The sequence below is a fragment of the Myotis davidii genome, unplaced genomic scaffold (assembly GCF_000327345.1).
Source record: "Myotis davidii unplaced genomic scaffold, ASM32734v1 scaffold299, whole genome shotgun sequence".
Taxonomy (NCBI): domain Eukaryota; kingdom Metazoa; phylum Chordata; class Mammalia; order Chiroptera; family Vespertilionidae; genus Myotis; species Myotis davidii.
This window is the reverse complement of record NW_006293088.1, coordinates 6,438,173-6,462,173: the sequence shown is the minus strand read 5'-3', so window position 1 is coordinate 6,462,173 and position 24,001 is coordinate 6,438,173. Positions and strand designations below refer to the sequence as shown.

Below are 24,001 nucleotides of genomic sequence, written 5' to 3'. Positions count from 1 at the left end.
TATTTTAGTTACCCTAAATCCTCATAGTCATCTACTTTCCATTATTTTATTCCAGTGGTTTGTGATACATTAATTTGCATTCCTCTTAGTTATCGTGACCCTGGAGCCTTGTGAACGCTCAGAAACCTACGTAAATGGCAAGAGGGTGGCCCACCCTGTTCAGCTGCGCTCAGGTGAGAGTGGGACAGGTTTGAAGTCTTCAGCAAAGATCACATGGCTTGTGTGAGCAACTCTATAATTTTTTTTTTAATTCTCACCCAAGAATATTTTTCCCATTGATTTTCAGAGAGAGTGGAAGGGAGGGTAAGGGAGAGAGAAACATCGATGTGAGAGAAACACATCAATTGGTTGCTTCCCGCAAGGGCCTCTACTGGAGCTAGGGATCAAACCCACAACCCAGGGACCTGCCCGTGACTGGGAATGGAACCTGTGACCCTTAGGTGCATGGGCCAGTGCTCCAATCACTGAGCTCACCAGCCAGGGTGGAACTCTATAATTTTTGAATTTTTGTTTAAAGGCTGAAATGATAGCATTAAGATTTATGTTCTTGTAAAATCTCAGAAGCTGTCTTTTTGCATTAAGGAGAGTGAGGTTATTAACCGAGATACTATACATTTAAAAAGTGGTTTCTTAACTTTGTGTTGTTTTGTCATAGGAAACCGTATTATCATGGGCAAAAACCATGTGTTTCGTTTTAACCACCCTGAGCAAGCACGGGCTGAGCGGGAAAAGACTCCTTCTGCTGAGACCCCCTCTGAGCCTGTAGATTGGACATTTGCCCAGAGAGAGCTTCTGGAAAAACAAGGAATTGATATGAAACAGGAGATGGAGAAAAGGTAATGTACAAATGTGATGTGGCCCAAATGACTGCCACGTCTTTTAAACATAGAATAGTAGTATTTATGAAACGGCTCAGTGATTTCACCATGTATTCTTTTCCCCTCTTGGTTTTCTTTTTCTTCTAGGTTGCAGGAAATGGAAATCCTATACAAAAAGGAGAAGGAAGAAGCAGATCTTCTCTTGGAGCAGCAGAGACTGGTAGGAATCCATCCTGAATCTTCTTTAGGAAAAGGGCAGTTTGCTCTCACACCTTCCCTGCCCCACAGATGAGCACTCGCCCACATGGCTTATCCATCTCTCACTGATAGCACACACTTTTCTCTTACTTCCTTAATGGAGAGTGGACTTACAGCTCCTGGTAGCCTAAGCCTAAAAAATTGTTCATAAAGGTGCTATTTTGTGCCTTTTATCAAGTCTTCTGTCAACACCAACTGCTGTAGTGGCAGCTTTTCGGTAGCCTTTGCCTCTTGGTAGTGGTTTTTGAGTATGCATCAGTGGTGGTTCTTTGAGTGGTAATTACTCTACATATTGAATTTGGTGGGCGTTTGCCTTGGTTTTGTTTCTAATCACCTGATAGTACTAATTCTCTGCTCTTGGGCTGACCTGGGGGTTGTTCTCGTGCTGGGCAGACTTTTTTTTTTTTTTTTTAGTTAAACTGTGTCTAAAAGTGTTGCTGCACAGTTGCATGTGTTAATCCTTTTCTGTTCCCCTGCATGGAGTCTGCATCCTCAATCAGGGTCCTCAATCCCCGTGGCATGTGGGATGACAGTGGAAGCAGGGGCTGTACAACCAACCCAGATAGGAGAGGGAAGCCTGGTTTCTCTGAGTGAGCAGCTGAAAAGTTGATTTAAGGTTGCAACTTATAATGCTAATGGCTTTAGCCTTTTATGCAGTTAATTGATTTTCCAAGTTTGGTAGAAACTGAATCTTATGAATAAATAAGTTTTAATTCATTAGTTTTTCATTAGAAATTTTAACAAATACCTTTTTATTGATTTTTAGAGAGAAAAGAAGGGAAAGGGAGAGAGAGAAACATTGATGTGACAGCAAAACATCGAGAGCCTCCTGCATGCCCCCTACTGGGGATCGAGCCCACAACCTGGCATGTGCCCTGACCGAGAACCTAACAAGCAACCTTTTGGTGGACAGGACAACGCCCAACCATCTGGGCCACATTGGCGAGGACTAGATTTTCATTTTTAAAGCCATACAGTTTTGGTTAATAAAGCCCTTGTTATAAAGAAACTTATTGGCATTCACTTGATATGTGAAGAAAATGCATATAATAAACTTTGGGTACTAAGGGTGCAGTTTAGGAATTTTCCAGTTTTTAAGATTCTTGAACGTCTTTTAAGATAAGGTTTGCATAAATTACAGCATGTAAAACACTGCACATAAACTACAGCCTTTTAGCCATGCTCTGCTTTGGAGAAGAGAGGCTACTGCTAAATGGGCCAGAAAAGCCAAGGGCTTAAGCAAAGGCAGCCTTTTTCAGGGCAACTCACTTTGTAGGCTTGGCAGTAGTTAACCAGCTCATTTGTTAGCTTGGAAATTATAATAAAGCCCCCCTCATAATGGATTGTAAGAATAAATCAAGTGTCTGGGGCAAGATAATAGCAGTGTTAACATATAGAGAGTCTATTTAGGAGGCCTAGCTAGCATTTAGTTTTTAGTAAAAATGGAAAGATTTAGCTAGAATGTGATTAAGGGCTTGAAAGGTTTACAACACATAAAGGAGTCTTTTATCTTAATAATGTAGTATAATCTAATAACATGCCTCTGATGGTCTGTGAGAGATCAAACGAGGACAGGTATAATTAAGCTGTGTTTATTATTATAGATAGTGCCTTGTAATTAATTGTATAGTGCTTTATAATTTACAGAGAGCTTTAACATCCATCACTTTTTTTTTTATTCCTGAAACAACTCTCTTTAGTAGAATTGTATATACATAAAATGAGGAATATTACCTCCAGCTGAGGAAACTAAGGCTGAAAAATACTGTCTGTCCCACTCTTAAAACCTGTTAAGTCATGGGTTTGAGGCTTAAATTTGGGTCTTCTGACTTATTTCACTCTTCTGTTCAGTAAAGCAGTACTTACCAGCTACCTAGGAGTCTTATTAAAAAGCAGATGCTGATTCAGCAGGTCTGGGTGCGACCTGAGATTCTGCACTTGTAACCAGCTCCCTGGGAATGCCCATTCTGCTTGTTCTGGGACCAACTTATGAGTAGCTGGGTGGGAAAGAATGATGGCTGGTATTCTCTGTAACCAAGAGCTGGTGATCATTCTGTGCTCTGAAGCAGTGGTGCATTCACATAAATGAAGTAAATGTCTGTAAGACATGCTTAGTTTCCAGGGGCATACTTATTCTGCAAGTAGTCAGGTTCTGGTTGCCATTTGATCTGCGTATCTCAAAGCAAGCTAGGATTTCAAGAGCAGGTCCTCCAAGCAAGGAGGCTGCTTTCCTCCCACAAGTCCAACTCTGTATTCCATTTAAATGTCTGTCTTCAAGAGGAATTGATTTCTAATGCTTTAGCCTGAAGAATACCTAGTAGTAACAGTACTAAATGGGAAATGTATTTTTATCTTTCCTATATTGGTCAACCAACAGATACATTTTGAATGTGCCCTATGAATAAACATTGAGAGGATATAAAAGACTTATTTTTCAGTAAATATCTTTACATATTTGTTATATGTAATCATTTTTGCATAACAACAGCATTAAAAAACAGAGTTTTCTGTTACCATAGTTCCCCATATGGTGCGTCACACTGTTATATTCTCTTGTAGTTAGTGCCCTGTTGTACACCTGGTCCTTTTCATGCTTGCTTTTCTACACATGCGTTTTGGGTATCTTCTCTCTTCTATTTGTACAAGCTTCTTGCAGAGTCTTTTCAGGAGGCCTACTTTGCATTTGTATTTAAGGAAAACAGAAGTATCTTTTAGTGACATGTGAATTGGCCAAACCTGCGTAGTTTTTCCAACCCTCTAATAAATGAATCTGAATATCTTTTTTTTTCTGACATGAGATAGAATTTACATCTTGGCATATAAATTTTGCATACAGACTTAATAGTATTGTGGTCAGTATGAGAGGGGGTATATTTGAGCAATATGGCGAACATAGTCTACAAAGTCAGTATGACCATATTTTAAAAAGAAAGGAAATTATAGCCACTTGATTTAATATGAGTTCTTTTGGATATGTAGACTCTAATTTATGTTTTATTTTGAAGTTTTATCTCTCAATAGGTTATTAAAGCAGTGACTTATTTCCTAAATTAGGTAGTATTCACTTAATCCTTAAGCAATTTTAAAAAGAAAAGGAGTCAGGAAAAAAGTGATAGTTGTCAATTATGTGGGAAGAATCAGAGAGAGTTTGTTTTGTAAAACCCAGTTTCTACATATTTTCAGGAAAACCTTGTTATGAGTCAGACATACTTTTTTCTCTAATATTAATATCATCTTTGTCACTTAAGATTAACCATTCTGTTTTTTTAAACTGAAAATGAAAAATAAATAGTCTAGAATCTATAAATTTAACTTTATCTGCTTTTTGTTGCCAAATTTTCAAGTAGGTGGGGGTTAGATGTTGGTTTAGTATCCACTTATAGACCAATATAAATCAGTTGAAACAACTCCAAATTCAGGGACCAAATTATTGTCATTGTTAAAGGTTACTTTTTGTCCCTAGAAAGTAACCATACATGGAAATTTTGGTATAGCAAGCAAAATACTCTATCAGTTTTTATTTTAAAAAACCTTTACTGGAGATAATTTTGGTAGTTATAGCCAGGTAAAGGAGACTAGCAAGTAAGAATATTTTCATTTACTCGGCTAGCTTGAACTATTCAATGAGTAGTCTTTTCTCGGGAAATTTTATTTCCTGGATAGAAATTCTTTCTTAATCCTGTTAATCATAGGGAATTGTAAATCCAACCTTGCTTTCATTTAGATCCATGTTATCAAGATTTGCTTGTGTTCGTTAAGAATAATTGTTATTGTCTAAACAGTTATTATCCCAAATCAGGCTGCAGTTTTAGATCTAAGTAAAATGTTTTGAAAAAAAAGTAGTGGTGCAAACGTAGGCAGAAAGAAAGTTAGAGAAAACATTTTAAAGTGGATCCATTTCACATAAAGTGGAAGAATTGTCACTTAAAGTGATATTTCTCAAATAGCTAGAAATGCCATGGGTTTTCACAGAAAACATCTCTAAGCTGTATTTATTAAAATATTACTTGGAGACCACCACCACCACTACCACCACCACCAAGAAAAAAAAAATTACTTGGAGAATCTTAAGATGTTAATAAGAGTATATTTGCCTGATTTAATTTATGTTCTAGAAATTTGTTTCTTAAAATTTTGGAGGTGAGGTATTTATTGATTCAAATGTGAAAAACAAAATAGACCCACTATAAGGACCCTCTTATGCTTTCTTGCTTTCTGGATAACACCTCTAATTGTATAAGTGAAATGGATCAATTTGACATGACACAAGAAAATAGCAAATCCAACATATGCTCACGGAAAGACTCGTTTCAAAACCCTCTTGTCTTCTAGAAAAACAATTTGGTTGATGAGAACTCACATGGTCTGTTAATAGAGATTCTTAGCATTTTTAACATCATCCCTGTTTGCTTCTTTTTCTACTTTCTCATCTTCTAACTTTTTTCTAGGGCTGCTCTTTTTAGTAAAGCTAAACAGAACGTGGCATCCTACAGCCTTTACTAACCTTTGTTAATCTGCCTGCTTGTCACATCTTGTATGGCATCTGTGCTCACTCATGGGGAAAGGGTTTCTGGAAGAAGCAACAGCAATAACCAAGGCAAATGTGGGGAAGTGGCTGCTTGAGTGTTAGCGTGAATGGGGTATGGTTTTACTTCATATTCTTGAGATGGTGGAGATGTTATTTTATACCATTTTCTTAATAACTTCATATGACCTTAGAGTGAGAGTCTCACTCATGGTGTCCGTCTCCCTAAGAAATTTGCTTGCATATTTCATCACTTATGCCAGAAAGTGAAAATTTGGATTAGTGTTACTAAACAAACAAACTAATCTTTATATTAATAATAATCTACATATGCATATGTCTTAATAGACTTGCACATCATTTCAGGTTTTTGTTTTTTTATAGGGGTTTGTTTTGTTTTTATATTTGGTTAAGGCTTTTTTGCTTGCTTTTTCTTCAATTTGATTTTCATTTTTTACATTTTAATTTTGGTTATTTTGGGGCCATTTTTTGATTTTGTTTTCCAAAGGACGCGGATTCTGATAGCGGGGATGATTCTGACAAGAGGTCCTGTGAAGAGAGCTGGAAACTGATTACTTCTCTGAGAGAAAAACTACCTCCCAGCAAGTTACAAACCATTGTTAAAAAATGTGGCCTCCCTAGCAGTGGGAAGAAACGAGAACCTATTAAAATGTATCAGATACCCCAAAGAAGGCGCCTGAGTAAAGATTCCAAATGGGTCACCATCTCAGATCTTAAGATTCAGGCTGTAAAAGAGATTTGCTATGAGGTTGCTCTCAACGATTTTAGGCACAGTCGGCAGGAGATTGAGGCCTTGGCCATTGTTAAGATGAAAGAGCTTTGTGCGATGTATGGGAAGAAAGATCCCAATGAGCGGGACTCCTGGAGGGCAGTGGCCAGGGATGTCTGGGACACTGTTGGTGTAGGGGATGAGAAGATCGAAGACATGATGGCCAGTGGTAAAGGCGGAACTGATGTAGATGATCTCAAGGTTCATATAGATAAGCTGGAAGACATTTTGCAAGAAGTCAAAAAGCAAAATAACATGAAAGATGAGGAGATAAAAATCTTAAGAAATAAAATGCTCAAAATGGAAAAAGTCTTGCCACTGATTGGATCTCAGGAACAGAAAACCCAAGGAAACCACAAAGCAAAGGACCCTGTTGGTGCTGGTGTCAGTAGCAACTCTGAAAATGATGTAAGTAAAGGAGACAGTGGAGAACTTGGGAAAGAAGAACGTGTTTCCCAGCTGATGAACGGGGATCCAGCTTTCAGACGTGGACGCCTGCGTTGGATGAGACAAGAGCAAATCCGGTTTAAGAACCTGCAACAGCAGGAGATAACAAAGCAGCTTCGTCGGCAGAATGTACCTCATAGGTTCATCCCTCCTGAGAATCGGAAGCCTCGGTTCCCCTTTAAGAGCAACCCTAAACACAGAAATTCTTGGAGTCCTGGGACACATATCATCATAACAGAAGATGAGGTTATAGAGCTTAGAATTCCGAAAGATGAAGATGGAAGGAAAGGAAACAAGGATGAGAGCCAAGAAAAGGGTGGGAGAGCAGCTTCTAAGGATCCCCAGTTACCTTGGGGCTCTCAGGGCATGCAAAGTCAAGATCACATCCAAGTTAGCAAGCAGCATATTAATAGTCAACAACAGCCACCTCAGTTACGCTGGAGAAGCAATTCTCTCAATAATGGCCAACCGAAAAGCACGCGCTGCCAGGCATCTGCCTCCTCAGAATCGTTAAACTCCCACACTGGTCACCCCACTGGTCACCCCACTGCTGATCTGCAGACTTTCCAGGCGAAGCGCCATATGCATCAACACCGTCATTCTTACTGTAATTATAACACTGGAGGTCAGTTAGAGGGCAGTGCAGCCAATTCTTATCAGAGGCAGACTGACAAACCCAACCACTGTAGCCAGTTTGTAACACCTCCACGGATGAGGCGACAGTTCTCAGCACCCAATCTCAAAGCTGGTCGAGAAACCGCAGTATAAATTACTGGACAAACTTGAAATCCTGGTGGAGGAAATAGGCGATGGTAGCTCGATTTGAGTTGGTCCTAGCCTTGGCCTCGAGTTCCTACAATTTACATTATTTGAATGTTGTGTTCCTACAGATAATAACTGATTTTAATATTGTCAAAACATAAAACACTGGTAAATGTTTCAAGACCTCCCTTTTGTTTGTATACCATAATGGGCAGTTTCTGGAATTTTGGACAAAACACTGAGACCTCCCTTTTGTTCCTGAGACTTTCCTCTTTTCTTGGTGCCTAGATAATACACTTACATAAACTGGTGTTCTTTTGGTGTAAGTTTATTATGTTTTTATAATGCCTATAAATTGATCTGGTAACCAGAAAGACCTGCCTCTTGGTTTATGCAAACATTCAACTTTTTTGCTTTTGTAGCTAGAAGAGTCCTAGTCTTCAATTGGGGGAATTTGATATGTAGAATTAGATGTTTATTATTTCCCCATAAATGCTAGAACATTAGTTTAAAAATAATAACATGCAACTATGTGGACACAACTTTGGATTTCTCATCCATATGTGTTCCTTTTAAAAAATATAATTGGACTTTTCATAAGCCAAAACTAAATGTCTCCAGACATATTTTATAGTACATAGCTTTGCATCTTCACAGACCTTGGACATCTAATTCTTCTACATGTTCCATAGAACTGATTCAGTAGGGTTTTGTTTTTTTTTCTGTTGACTGTATCAGTATATGCATGAAATTTGTCAAAATACCGAATCTTTAAATTGGCACCGTTTCTGGATTTCTGTTTGTGCATTTTGAAATCGAACATATTATTTCTCCCTCACACACACTGAACTATTCACCAAAATCATGCCAACAGAAATACCAGCAAAATACTTGTATACTCTGAGCAGTATATATATGTTTATAGGGAGATTATTTGGTGGGGAGAGGAAAGAGGTGGGACACGGGGAGAAGACTACATACAGCTTATGGCTGTGTGCTGGGTATTTTCAGTAGATGATAAAATAACAAAATAGGCTAACTTTGGTTGGGTTTAGAATAAAGGAGATAATGTATAATGAACTATTCTTTGATTATCAGTAATAATGCTCACAGACACTCAAGCAAGCAAAGAGAAGTCCTTTTGAACATTTATTGTATCAATACCTCATTTACTGTGTTGTCTCAGTTTGCCTCACTGAAGAATCCACCAAAAACGATGGATTTTAATGGGAAGAAGAGAATAGTTTTCTACATCTCTTGAACTTGTCAGAAACTTTCTTAAGAGGCAGTGTGAAGAGCCAACAGCATCTGCAGTTGCCTGACTTCATGTTGTTGAAGATTCCCAAGTCACACTAAGTCTTCTATCAAACACTTGTCTTCCAGATGGTGTCAAAATTGCAGCCAAGATAGTAATTAACATTCAAGGCAAGGAAGCCTTAAAGATTGTGATTATATAGTTTTTTTTCCTTTGTGTGGGCACTATGCTTTATTAGAACATACTATTTTTAATCATAGTATTTTTTTCTTTGCTTCTAAGAAAATGTTTTCTTACTGCACAAAAAGTTGCTTCCAGTTAACTTTGGGAAGATACTTTTGCTTTTGTAGCTAGAAGAGTACTAGTTGAGGTTTCATGGAAGATTAGGCATGGGCGAATGACGTTTGTAATGATTGACTAATTGAGATGATGATCTTCTGTGTCACGTGGTTTAAATGAACTCAGTAGGGTACTTCAGATCAGTCACTTCAACCCCAGTTTTGTCCTTTATTCTTCTTAGACATAGATTCGTTAACTAGTCATTTCTTGCAAAAAATTTATTTTCTAAAATTAGTAATTAGTAATAATTACTCACCTTTCACCTCTAGAGCTAAAGTGGGTTTGTATTTCCCTAACTTGAGATAACTTAAGGACAGGTCCATATATGTTCATTTTTATGGTGGCCTTTTCATCTCAGTATGGGCCAGTGCCTCCCTTTCCCACAAACAATGGGAGTGTGTTTCCACTGGTGACCAAGTGACCCTGTAGAATGAAAAGTAACATAATATTTTCATTTGCAGATGTGGGTTGTGATAAGCACTAGACCCAAACTGGTGTTCTAAAGAACCAGGTTTGTGTTCGTGCTTCATCTGCTGGTCAAATGCTCACAGGTGCCCTCATCTTGCTGAGATGTTTAGATATCAAAAGGAGCCCTTAATTTCAGATGACCAGGAAGAAATGAACCAAGGTTCGACTGGCTGCCACATATGTCCCTGAATTCATACATTTGAGAGCACATGTTGTCTTAGAAAATAATTTCTGTCTTTAAAATTATTTCATTGACTCTTTTTACTAAGTAAGTAACTAGTGCCGTGCTTTTGTGAGCTTTCGGTATAGCCTGTATTGCCGTTTGTTTTTTAATTTGACAGTTTCTCTCTAAGCTTAAATACAACAAGATCAAGGAGAAATGGTCATCATTAAACCGTTATTTTATTATTGAAGTATTCCTAGCTATTATCATAGTGAAGTGGGGAAAAAAAGCATTTTGCTATTGAAATTATACAATGATCTGCCAATAATGGAAATGTAGCAGAGACCTAATTAATTGGTATAATTTCACAAGCCAAAATGGTATTCCTTAGAGAGTCAAAGACATTCTGCTTATAAGTCTAAACTAGAGGGCTTTTCCTTTATATTTGCTTCTAATTCTTTGTAGTGCTGTGAATTACTTCTTTTACTAGAAATGCAATGAAGTATTGTTTATTCCACTGAAGTGACTTGAAATGACCTCTTGTGCTTTGGGTGCAGGTTGATGCTGAAAAAAACACACCACAAAATAAAACAAAACACAGAGTTTGCCACACCAGTGTCTGCATTATAGGCTACTAGATATTAGGCTACAGGAAGTTACATAGATTTCCTCCAGTCAGCTGCTGTACCCCTGTGCCTTACTGGTCCTTTGTAGACTTTGCCTTAATGATTTGTACAAAAGACTGGGAGGAGGGGAAGCTGCCATGTTCTGGTGAGCCTAATGAAAATACCTTCTGAGGCGCAATGCAAAGCAAGCATTTGTTCTGTACTGTCAGAGCCCGGTTCTGCACTATGAGGAGTTTTCATAATTGTCCAGTTCGTGTCATCTTTCAGATTTTATAATCTGCTCTAGATACTTAGTTTGAACCACTAGGTTGTGAAATGTATTCGTTTCCTGCCATTATTACTGTAAAATCTTCTTGTTCATGAACAATGGATTTCTCCTTTAATTTTTTTTTAATTGTAGAAGATTGTCTTTGAGTGTAAGATCTACCTTATTAGAAAAGGAGAGTTTGTAATGTTAAAAAAAATAAAGTCCTCATTCAATAAAAGCTGAAATCTTTTAAAAGTGTGATTTCTCACTGATGAGGGAGGAGGGAAAAGTGAGACAGGGTGCTGCTAATAGGCCTGATCGTGACTTTTATTTATTGCTTTTGGTTTTGAAGGTGGTGGCAACCCAAGTCTTTTTTTCTTCTTCCCAAATTTATGCATGAACTTGATTAGCTTAAGCTTTTGCTTTTGTTACCTTTTCTATTTATTAAAATTCTATCTTAAATGGGAACTTTAACCTCTACTTTATGCTACATTTTATTTTAAAACTTTCCTAGTATAAGATGAGGGAGGGGACAGCAAGTATCACTTTCAGATTCCTTTGAGTTTACCTTAAACTATGTATTCAGGTTTTTTTATTAATCTTGATTTGAAATTTTTAAAAATGAACAAGTATACTTCCTTTCATATGGACAGAAACTACATTTCTAAAAAGCTGTTGAGTAACTGTTTAGCTCTTCTTTTTTTCCTTTAACCAATACTCCACCCAGAATATTGGTGCTTTGCTAGAGGTGAAACAGGACAGAATAGAAGATTTTTCTGGAGTGGACCATCAGTCTTATTGAAAATTTAGACATGATATTTTTATATTGAAAAACACAATCCTACATTGTATCATGAGATGTTTTTAATGAGGAACTTGAGAGAACTTTATGCTTGGATTGATTTGCTGCAGGCCGCATAATCTTTCCCTTCAGGTACTTTGTATTTTCCTGCTATTGGAGAAACTGGCGGGAAAGTTGCCAAGATTGACCACTGCTAGGGAGACACAGATGATTCCAATGCAGTGTGACATGCACAGTGATAGTTGTGTGCACAGAGTGAGAATGGGGAGAGTGGGAAACGGTTTTTGAAGGAGTAAGCCCTGAGCCAAGAGCTGAGTGCCAAAGTACAACTGGGAATTTATCCAAGGGAAGAATGGCAGGGGGAGGGGGTGAGGAAGCATGTCAGGGAACTGGGAGTAACTTGGGGTGCTGAGAATTCCAGCTGTGCTGGGGAGTTACGGTGAGAGATGAGGGCAGCTGGGTGGACAGGGCTGGATCCTGGCATGCAAACAAGCACTGCTTATAAGATCTACTGATATTATATTTTAAAATAACAATGTCTTTAAATCTGAGTTAGTATAATTATTTTTACTAATACCAAAAACAACCACACTAATACTTGATAGAATTTTGATGTCTGATAACCCCTGCCTATCAGACTGCATCCAATTAAAATATCATATAGCTTTTATTCATGAAAGAAAATAGTTTATTCACGTTCACAAAAGAAATTTGAGGAGTTATATTGGGTTTGAATTGAAGAAAAAGGCCCAGCTAAAACATGGAAACAAAACTTTCATTTGCTGGAAGCTGAAATCAGTGTATACATTCTAATCAAAGATCTGTCCCAGGTGGCATTTTCAAGTTTTTAAAAGTGTACCAGGCCAAATCCTTAACTGCCTTCACGGATTTTGCTTTGCTTTCCCCCTTTCCTTCCTCTCTTCAATGTTTTTCTTGGCCTCTGGTTCGTCTATATGGGGTACTGTCCATGCTGGCCTAGAAAACTCTTTCTGTTCTTAATATCAGTCTCCATTTTCATGTCATCTTTTTCATCTTTCACCACACACTAGGTTTTCTCTTAAAAAATGTTTGGGGACTACCACAATTGCTATCTCTTAAACATCTTTCATGGAAACATCAGTATCGCCCTGGCTGGCATGGCTCAGTTGGTTGTGCATCATGTCCTGCACCAAGAGGTGGTTGGTTCGGTTCCTGGTCAGGGCACAAAGCCCAAGTTGGCGGCTTTAACAGGAGGGGGTGAGCGAAAGGCAGCCGATCGATGTTTAGCTCTCACATCAATGTTTGTTTCTCTCTCTCACCCTCCTCCTTCCTCTCTCTTAAAAAAAAAAAAAAAATTAAAAAACAAACATCGGTATCTACTTTAAGAAGACTTAAAAACAAAAAAGAATACTTGAAAGTCTGCTAAGTTCCTTTGGGGGCATTCTGCTTTCTCTTTTCAGCATGCATCTTCCTTTCCCACTTATTCTATAAGCGTTTAGACATATTTTATCTGAAAAGGTTCACCACTCACAGTCCGCACGCTCACAACCAGGAGTTGGGATTGTACCTTAAGTGGGTTGGGAAGCTACCAAATGGTTGCATACAGGGAGATTGCGTTGTTAGTTTCATTTAGAAATAGCCAAAGTTTCGGTTGGAGAATTGTTGGGAGGAGGCAAGTTTAGAGCCCATTGCTCCAGTTGGGAAGTTGCAGTGTGAACTTCCCAAGTGAGAAACTGCGCTTTCCCAGTAAAGGCAGGGAGAAAGGAGAGGCTCCGATAGATTATTTTCAGGAAGAGGCAACAAATCAGCTTGCGGTCGGGTAAACGCTGTGTATCACAACCCACGAAGTGATGAAGGCTATTGCTTGGGTCATGGTTGGAAAGTAAAGTAGACAGTTGCCGGGCCCACCCCAAAGTTTCTGGTTTGGGAGGTGTGCCACAGGGCCTAATCATTTGCATTTCTGTTAGTTCCCAGGTGACGAGGATTCTGCTGGATCAGCACTCACCTTGGGGAATCTTAGTCTAGAACAGGAGCTCCCAAGCTTTTGAAGGGCCAGATGGTAAAAGGTTTAGGTTTTGTGGACCCTTTTTTTTGCAACTATGCAGAAAAGCAGCCATCGACAACATGCAAAAGAATGGACATGACTGTGTTCTGATGAAACTGTCTACAAAAACAGGGAGTGGGCTGGGTTTGGTCCTGGCCATAGTTTGCCTACCCCTAATCTAGAACATGATCACTTTTGAGAACTATTCACTAGAAGATCAATATATGACAGTGTATCTGAGCTAGGAGACAGCTATGTGCCAGACACAGGTGATTTAGTGGTAAGTGACAGGTCTTTGACCTTGTGAAATTCACAGAATTGTAGAGGAGACAGTACATCTGTGCCAAATGACGGGGTAAAATACAGGGTGCTCTGAAAGTTTACAACCAGGCGCTTCAGGGAATGCAAGGTGGCCTTTCCTGGCTCTCAGCTGATCACTTTTTGTTTCATTTCACTGAGAAAAAGAAGTAATCAGAAGAAAACTTCCTTTTCTTCCTACTTCTAGTCCCCCATGCATCCATCCCCGTACTTGGCCTTGCTCCTATCTTAGCCCTGCCCTTGTTCCTACATACCATCTGTCACCTTCTCAAGGACTTGCAGCACCTTTACCTTCTCCTTTACGTCAGTTTCTCTCCTTCTGAATGATTCCTGTCACATACAGGCATGATTTCATTTCACCAGTTTCCTAGGAGCTGTCATTCCATTTCTGTTTCCGTAAGAGTTCTCCTTGAGAGTCTTCGTACTGAATTTCCACTTGTCCACCTCCCATGGTTTTTGTGTCCTCTCCCCATTCTTGCTTGAACTCACTGTAGTCAGACTTTTGTTCCCACCTTACTACTCTCATCAGGGTCCAAAGATACTCACAGTGACAACCCCCGGGCGGGGGGGGGGGTGTTGTCAGTCCTCATCACTTCTTGGGACACTTTGTTCACTTGGCTTCTCATTTTCCTCTGGCCCCTCTGGCTGCTCCTTCATGCTTTCTGTGGCCTTACATTGGCTATTTCCGTATCTGCCCGTTCTCTTCATTTCTGGGGCTTTTCCTTCCATGTTCTCATCGGTGAGGGTGAAGATAGTAACTCATGGGTATTGAGCCAGTAAACCTTTTTGTGTGCATTAGGTCATTGAATCCTCAGAGTGTCCTCTCTCTCAAGTAGATATTGGCATCCCATCTTATACTTTCCCACAGTCACCTCCTACTGAGGGGATTCAGGTACCATCTCAGGCAGGCAGTCTGCAGACCCCTGCCTTGCTTCCCTCTGCTGACTCCCAAATGTCCTCTCCAGCCTAGACCTCTGCCCTGACCCGTAGACACAGGCACAGCTATGACCTGACATCCATACAGCTAACTGGCATCTCACATTTAAACTGTCTAAACCGGAGCAACTAGCTCAGGCCAAAAATGCAAGAGTCGTCCTCAGTTTCCCCTATCTTACCTCACCCATGAGCACATCATCAGGAGGTCGCATTGCCTCTGCCTATATAGACTATATCCCAGCTCCATTCTCTCTTCACCACTTCACTGCTGAAACCCTGGACCAGGCCACCGCCATCTTCCTCAACATCACTGAGAGCCGCACGACTCCTCCTTGCTTCCAAGCCCCCAGGCCGTTCTCCGTGGAGAGTGGTGTTTTTTTTATTCTAAAATATTTATTTATTTTTAATTTTATTTTATTGTTTAATATATATGAAGACCACAGCCCTGAGCCACCCAAAGTCTTCCCTTAGAATAAAATCCACAGTCCTCACCACAGCCGTCCATACCCCAGTCCCCGTCTGACCACCTCTCAGCTGCATCTCGACCCTCCCGCTCTCCCACTCCACATACAGCAGGCTGCTTTCCATCTCAGGACCACTGTCATTATGGTTAGTTCTACTTTAATTGGAATTACACCCACCCCTCAAGATCTCAGCGTGCTGGCTTAGGTCTCTGATTAAATGTTATCCCTACACAGAGACCTTCCCTGGCCACCTAATCTGAAAGTCTTTTCCAATTCATCTCTTCTCCGTATTAACCCCTCTCACCTACCTTTCTTCATAGTACTTCGGTGTGCTGAAATAATAGCATACTGTGTCTGTTTACTGTTTACTGTCTCTCCCTCACCACTGTATTCCTAGCATCTGACAGTAGAAGGGATGAAAAGGTATTCGCTTGCTGACTGGATGGCTAGGTGGTGGTTAAAAGAGCATCCCGTGTCCACTGTTTGCTAACTCTGATCTTTGGAAAGGTATTAATTTCTTTTAGTCTTTTTCTTCTTTAACATGAGGGTAACAATAGTACCATCTTCATAGTACTTCATAGTATTAGTGTCTTTCATATCACTGAACTGTATACTTAAAGATGGTTAAGATGCTCCTGGCAGGTGTTGCTAAGTGGTTAGAGCACCGGCCTGTGCACCAGAGGGTCTCAAGTTTGATTCCCGGTCAAGGGCATGTACCTTGGTTGTGGGTTCGCTCCCTGTACCCGGTCAGGGAGGAAACCAATTAATGTGTCTCTCTCATATCGATATTTCTCTTTGTACCTCTCCCTTCCTCCTTTCTACTCTAAAATCAGTGGAGAAAATATCCTCAGGTGAGGATTAACAAAAAAAAATGGTTAAGATGGTAAATTTTATGTATTTTATTTACGACAATAAGATAATGGGGGAAATAAAAAATTAAAAAATCCTCAGCCCTGTGTGGTAGGCAGGTCAAATATTAAAATCTTAGTTTTAAAGATGACAAAAGTGAGGTTTGGAGAGGATTTTACTTTCCCAGAATTATCAGACTAGTATGCAGGTGCCAGGGGCAGAACCTAAGCCCTTTACCTGCTAGTTTAATGTTTTTTAAGTGTGTTTAGATACCTAACAAAGCTGTGTTGCTGGCTTTTGTTCTCTGCCAGCTCCACTAGAGAGAGAAAGCTTCCTTTTGAGACTACATGATAAATGACTAGAGCCTTGAGAATATTTGCACCCTCCCTAGCATTGCCATTGGGAGCTCCTTTTGTGATGGAGTTTGCTAGCCAGGCTTTCAGTGGAGTATTTGGTATACTTGGAAAGCTCTGGAGTATTTGGTATGTGACTTGGAGAGCTCGGTTTGGAACAGGACATAGACTGAAACCCTCTGTCCCATGACAGCCTCTACTAAGGTCCCTTCCAAGAAACAGGAGATCTGGACAGTACATTTTAAAATGCTGTGCTCATGCCATGGTTTGGTATTTTACTATGCTGAGGTCTCTTTTCTTAACCTTACTTATTTTATTTTTTAAATGCCAGCGTTTTTCCATTAACACTACAAGCAACGTTTTTAGACATTTTCTCCCAGTCTCTCCCCACCATGTAATTTTGATACCTCAGATATGTGGTCTATCTGTTTACATATGGTGTGTCTATTTGTGTATATAAGAAGAGTACATTTTTTTATCCCTCAAGAACAATTTTTTGCTTACTTCAGGGTGATACTCTTATTGAAATGCATGGAGTAGATGGAGAAACAAAGGACAAATCTGATTTGTATTATAAGAATACATTTTGTATTATCTTATATAATAAAGAGATAATATGCAAATTGACCATCACTCCAACACACAAGATGGCTGCCCCCATGTGGTCAAAGTGGCATGCAGGGGAGGGCAGTTGTGGGAGATCAGGCCAGCAGGGGAGGGCAGTTGGAGGCAATCAGGCCAGCAGGAGAGCAGTTAGGCATCGATCAGGCTGGCAGGGGAGTGGTTAGGGGGTGATCAGGCCAGCAGGCAGAAGCAGTTAGGGGCAGGCAGGCAGGCAAGCGGTTGGGAGCCAGCAGTCTTGGATTGGAGAGGGTGCAGCTTGGGCTGAGGGACACACACCTTCCACATGCACGAATTTTGTGCTCTGGGTTTCTAGTAATAGTATATTTAAAAATAAAGCATCTTTATTGACTAACTAAATGCAATTAATAGATTATTTTAGTCCTAGTAGCACTGTGATCTCTTGGTTCCCTGAAGGCTAAACTCACCCTCGAGCTGCAAAGTCAGTAATATTTCATCCACAGGGAAGGGAGTTCAGACGCTAATTTTTTCTCATCTAAACAGCTAGATAATTGGAATTGTTGCTGGTACTGTTGAATTTGATCTTTTTCAGTATTTTTTTTTTCTAGAATTGCGTGATATGTAAAGGTACTACTTAAATGTATTTTAACATTTAAGGGACACATGCATTTTTCCCCCTCAAAATCCCTCCTTTCTCTACCACAAACCCAAATAAAGAACTCTTGAGCCCTGGCTGGGTGGCTCGGTTGGTTGTAGCATCTTCCTGTTCACTGAAAGGTGTGGCTCAATTCCCCGGTTGGTGCAAGTATGAGAGGCAGCCAATCGATGTTTTTCTCTCACATTGATGTTCGTCTCTCTCTCTCTCTCTCTCTCTCTCAAAATCAACAAAAACATACCCTCGGTGAGGATTTTTATAAAAGACAGAACTCTGGAGTCTGAGGGAAGAGAGATTGCAGTTAAATTTTTTTCTTTGTAACATTTACCCATTACAAACTATCTTGTGTGCTTTGTGGGGTTTTCCTTCTAAGTATTTATCTGTATGTCTGTCTTTTTATCATTGTTTTCTGCCTCTATCTTCTCTCTCTCTCTCGTTTTTCTTTTGCTATCTCTACTTTTCCCAATATTCCTTCCCTTTTCCTTCCCACTTATCTCCTCTCTCCTACATGTTGTCTCCTTTCTCTTTCTTCAGGACTATGAGAGTAAATTGCAGGCCTTGCAGAAGCAGGTTGAGACTCGATCCCTGGCTGCAGAAACAACTGAAGAGGAAGAAGAGGAAGAAGAAGGTGAAATCTAGAGACTGACACTTTCCTGTGTATATCTTTTGGATCTATATTATCACATTAGTCCTTCACCTGTGATCAGAGCTGGATTTGACCATAGTTGACCCTACCATTTATTGACATTTCACTGCCAATTTGAAGATGATTTTTTAAAGATGCTCAATGCTGAGAATCCAGGCTGTAGTCTATGAGATGGGAGTGGGATTGTGAGCCTCAGAACACAAGATTTCTGAGTAGTCTTCATATAAACCTCTGGGCAATGTACTTGTACTGTCCAGTATTACTGTACATATGAAGTTCATGTATATTGCAGATAAACACAGAGCTTAATCTTTGTCAATATGTTCTGTTCTGTTTCCTGGTTTATGATTTATGTCAGGCATTTTCCGTTGAGGACTTAGGAACATATCAATGTGCACTAAATGTACCTCTCTTAATTATTCCAGAATTGATTAGCCTTATATTACAGTATAAACATTTGTCACATTTCACTTCTCTACTCAGCCTCTCAGTAATATGAGGTTCCAAAAGAACTTTGAAGCAACTCTTAATTTATGTGCTAAATTCTTTATTTTTAAATATCTAGGTAAAATATAAGGCCTTTTCTCCCTGTACCAGAAAGAACAATAGATGTATATGGCATTGTACAATATCCTAGGGTTTTTTCTATATTATAATCCACACATTAGAGATACTCTTTTTAAAAAAGGAGAAATCTATTTCTTTGATGTATTGTTTTAAAATAAACAGTAGGATTTTTAGAAGTTTTCTGAAATGGCTATACTGTTGTCATAACCAACAGAATCTAGTAAGCTTTACCAAAAGTAAAAAAACAAGAGCAGCTGGCTGGAGAAAGACTGGAAAATACCGTACTTGATAAAAGTGATGAGTAGAAGAGGATATAGTGTCTACATGGTTACGAGGTCACAACAAATAAACTGCATTTGCTCTTTCAGTTCCTTGGACACAACATGAATTCGAGCTGGCCCAGTGGGCCTTCCGGAAGTGGAAGTCTCACCAGTTTACTTCTTTAAGGGACTTGCTCTGGGGCAATGCTGTTTACCTGAAGGAGGCCAATGCCATCAGTGTGGAATTAAAGAAGAAGGTACGGAGGGAGTGAGAACACGCACCATCGGGAGGCCACGCTGAGCCTGATACGTGGTTCATGGTGCTCATCTTGAAAGAGCCTTTCTCCGGGTGAACTCAGTTGCTTTTGGCTTTGAAACAGATTTATATATGACTTTATTTCATATATGTGCCCGGAATGTAATAGGTACTAATTATATTATTACATGAAACTTTAAAAACAACACATTTTCTAGCTTATGGTATTTTATAAATAAGGAGATTGTATTCCTGACAAGAGCTAGAGAAGCATGTTAGTAGAAATATGCTTCTCTTGGGTTTCTGACATTTTCAGTTTTCTTTTAGTTTTTCCAATTAAGTCTGCACCTAAGTCCCATGTGCCCCCTGCTATTCTAGGACCTCAGAGGCGGTTTTGTGGAATGGACAAGCGCATGTGCTCTGCACCCAGACAGCCAGGTTCCCATCCCAGCTCTCCTGGTTGTGAGGACACTAACAGCCCTGTCCTCCATTCCCCACACAATGGGCTTTGCAACAATGCCTGCCACCCAGGGATTTGTGAGGGATGGGAAAGTGGATGACCCACTGTTTAGCAGTGTCCTGACTGCTAAGATAACCGGGGGGTGGGGCCGGAGGGTGGGCAATATTGTGTAGTAGGTAAGAGCACAGACTACCTGGCTCTGGGCAAATTCATATCGTGTTCTGAGTCTGTATTCTAGTTTGAAAGAAGGGGATAAGGAGTCTTCATTCATAATCTCAGCCACCCATCTCATTTTGTAATTATTTACTAATTACTCCTTCCTTCAAGTAGATTAAAGGAAGGCAGGGGCTATGTCTTGCTTTCCTTACTGCTATACGCTAGCATTTAATTAAAGATTTATTGGTGAAAATAAGATAGGAGTGAGGATGAATGACATGATGCATGGAAAGCACTAGCCATGTAGTAAACACTTGTAAGAGTCGTAGTTGTAATCCTCTGAATTTAACATTGAAAACTGTGACATGTTCCTCTGGACCTACCCATTAATGAGAAACTAGATAGAGGTGCAGTCTTGGGTCTTTTGTATAAGTTCTACAGAAGTCTTTATGCAGTCAACCAAATTATATATTGCAAATTTAGTTTGTGCAAAAACACTGCCAGGAGAGAAAAGGAATCTTAAAATAGCATAATTTGACATTAGAATTATTCTCTATGATGAGTTTATAAGTGGCCAGTTTTTTGTTTGTGTGTGTGTTTTCCATTTAATCACAGCTGTTTGTTTAGTATATACTATATGTTCATTTTTTTTATTTACATGTGTGTGTTTTTAAATTGATTTCAGAGAGAGGGAGAGAGAGAGAGAGAAACATCAATGATGAGAGAGAATCATCTATCAGCTGCTTCCGGCACACCCCCTCCTAGGTATCAAGTCTGAAACCTGGGCACGTGCCCTGAGCAGAAATCTAACCATGGCCTACTGGTTCATGGGTCAGTGCTCAACACTGAGCCACACCGGCCGGCAACATGTGTTTGACTTCTTTTCCATTGGGCATGATTATATCACCTCATCTCTGACGCTTACATGCTAACAACAAAGGCTGGTTTTTGTTTTCATTTAGGTGCAGTTTCAGTTTGTGCTGCTGACGGACACATTGTACTCCCCTTTACCTCCGGAATTACTTCCCACTGATGTGGAAAAGACCCATGAAGATAGGCCTTTCCCTCGCACAGTGGTGGCAGTAGAAGTCCAGGATCTGAAGAATGGAGCAACACATTATTGGTCATTGGAGAAACTCAGGTATGAAAACGTTATTCATAAAGCCGGTTGTTTTATTTAGGAAATAGTAATGGGCTCAAGTGGGCTCCTTCAGACTCTCCTCTCTGAGGTGTTGCTATTACTTCCTTTTTTGTGCCTCTAAATGCTGTCACTGGCCAGGGATATTACTCTCCATCTGTTTTCTTCTAAGTGAATGAATCCCACTCAGCAAACACCTGTGTCATGTGTAGATGGGATTTAAATTCATACTCCATAAGCCCTTTTATATTTTCAGTGTTCCAATTTTATGGTACCTATTTATGTCTTGGATCTAGTAAGTATTCATCTTCTCTGACCTGGAACTCAGGATGACCAGTAATGTAATAAACAGGAAAGTTATCATGTAGCTTCCTATTCATTTAGTATGATGAAGTATTTTTCACCATTTCAGTGTATTTGAGATGTCACACAACATTGAAAGACATTTCTCCTATGACTCGGTGTAGGTTAGATGGCCATTCTTGATTTTTGGTGGCTTATCTCTAGACTCAGACACTTTAGTTACTGTTTTGGTTTCTGTACTTTTGGTCTTTCATTTTGTTTAATATCATTAAATAGTGGGAGGGTTTTAAAAATTTTTTGCATGGAACATACTTCCAAAGTGAAACTATTTCATGCCATCTTGTGATATTAACCCAGTGCACTTTATGTTTACTACATAGGCAGAGGCTGGACTTGATGCGAGAGATGTATGACAGGGCAGGTGAGATGGCCTCCAGTGGCCAAGACGAAAGCGAAACCACTATGACGGGCAGTGATCCATTTTATGATCGGTTCCATTGGTTCAAACTTGTAGGAAGGTATGTGATGATTTTACTTGATCTCTTCCTTTTAAGTAATGAATGGTTTTATTTTAATTGAATAAAACTTCAGCATGTTTTACAGTAAGTTAAAAGCAAAAGAGTATAAAACAACCCCACTTAGAATTGATCCACTTGTACACAGCCACTCTGTATATGTGTCATTTGGTATATTTCCTTTCAGGTTTTTTTTCCTCAACATATATATTTGTTTAAGTCTCAGACTTTCAAACCAAGTAATTGACAGTCTTTCCAGACTCTCAACTCATTCACAAAATGGCTTATAGTTGAACAAGATAGATTTAAAGGAAAAAGACAACCTGTATCTGAATCCCACAGTTTGGTATTTTAATGTGACTGACAACTTAACATACTGCACCCTCTGCATGATCTGAAATGTCCTCACTTTTTAAAAAAAGTAATTCATCTCACTTATGTCTTTGCCAAGGGTGAATTAGTTGCACATCTTGGTAGTCCCCATGAGCCTCTTTATCATATACATACTTTTAACATTTAATGAAAACAAATAGTGCCCTGTGAGTCCATATTGAGTCAAGTTCTTAGAGGTTTAGAATTTAAAAAGCAGAGAAATTTAAGTTTTGAACTTAATGATTTCAGAATTTAAATTGTTTTCTATTGCAAAACCTTTCTGACAGTTTTAAAGGACTTGGTGAAAAGGAAGAGCTGCAGTCCTAGTATTTTGAAAAAGATAAAGTCTTTTCCACTCCACTCTGGTAGTGGACTGTTTTTAAAGAGACAAATTGGCCAAACATTTACCCAGGCAAGGCACATCCTTGCTTTGCTATATACCAGTTCATCCATTTTGTTTTCTGCTCCCAGATGACATGGGAATTGGAATAAAAATTTAGACCTTATTACTTCGCCTAATACTGAGTGGCTCCTTTGAGGCCTGGCTGCTGATCTTTTGTGCAAATGGAGAATAGAAACGTTCCCGAGCACATTGTTTACCTGGGATAGTCTACTCATGTGTTTCCTTTGCTTTCCGATTCTAAGGATCAGTCCTTGTTCCCTTTCACCTGAAACAGATGATTTTTGCTTATTTTATCCTTTTGCTTTCCACTTGCTTTTATTGTGTTGATTCCTCAATGGGTTCTGTGCTGTTGGCACCTGTGGCTTCCTGTTTAACCAACTATTCCTCTCTTTGGCTGTGTCAATCCGCATCTTACCTGGTGTCTAGCTCCCCCATTTTCCATGGCTGTGTGAATGAGCGCCTTGCCGACCGCACGCCCTCCCCCACTTTTTCCACGGCTGATTCCGACATCACTGAGCTGGCTGACGAGCAGCAAGATGAGATGGAGGATTTTGATGATGAGGCATTCGTGGATGACACCGGCTCTGACGCAGGGACGGAGGAGGGATCAGATCTCTTCAGTGACGGGCATGACCCGTTTTACGACCGATCCCCATGGTTCATTTTAGTGGGAAGGTTGGTGAGGTTACTGTGAGAAAGGCCAAAAGGGACCAGCTCTTGCTCTAAACAGGCTCCTTGTGCAACTTTGGATGACCTTGATTTAGCCAGTTCAATTCATGACATGCTGATCTGGCTAGTGTTCGTAAGGTACTGGGTCTACTTGGTGCAGCAGGCATATAAAGCCCAAGAAATCATTTGATCTGGCCCTGCCAAGGCATTAGGGGTGAGTTAATTAAATGATTGACCAAATATAGCAGGCTCATTTTTAAGCTGATAATTGTGAATGGCCCTCGAAGGATGTTATAAATATCTGAATGGCCCCTGGTAGCAGAAAGAGTCCCCACCCCTGCTCTACCTGGAGGACCCCTTGTCTTCAGTTGCCCAATAATACTGTGAAGGAGGAAGCCACGGAGGAGAAAGTGATTAAAGCGAAGAGTCAGAGGTTACAGGGTTGAAGAATGGTATTTTGCCAAATTTTCCTTTTTGTAGGAGTGCGAGTGAGGAAGCATAGGTGACAGCTTGAGAAAGAGAGCAGAGAAAGCCCAAAGTTAGGCTAAATGATTTGTGGCATCAAAAGAAATCAAG

General features: G+C 39.8%; 1 protein-coding gene across 15 annotated transcripts in view; it reads left to right on the top strand.

Moving 5' to 3' along the window:
• The window catches only part of KIF1B (kinesin family member 1B), a 123,849-nt gene that overhangs the window by 57,804 nt on the left and 42,044 nt on the right, over positions 1–24,001 (top strand). For 10 of the 15 annotated variants that reach the window (XM_006766734.2, XM_006766738.2, XM_015565896.1 and 7 more), the window contains 8 exons: positions 90–173; positions 656–836; positions 966–1,038; positions 18,215–18,308; positions 19,262–19,410; positions 20,988–21,166; positions 21,847–21,984; positions 23,183–23,431. In XM_006766734.2, coding sequence (XP_006766797.1) covers positions 90–173; positions 656–836; positions 966–1,038; positions 18,215–18,308; positions 19,262–19,410; positions 20,988–21,166; positions 21,847–21,984; positions 23,183–23,431 — 1,147 coding nt within the window. Of the gene's footprint in view, positions 1–89; positions 174–655; positions 837–965; positions 1,039–6,109; positions 10,944–18,214; positions 18,309–19,261; positions 19,411–20,987; positions 21,167–21,846; positions 21,985–23,182; positions 23,432–24,001 lie in introns of those variants that run through there. The other 5 variants (XM_006766740.2, XM_015565901.1, XM_006766739.2 and 2 more) reach the window with 2 other exon arrangements.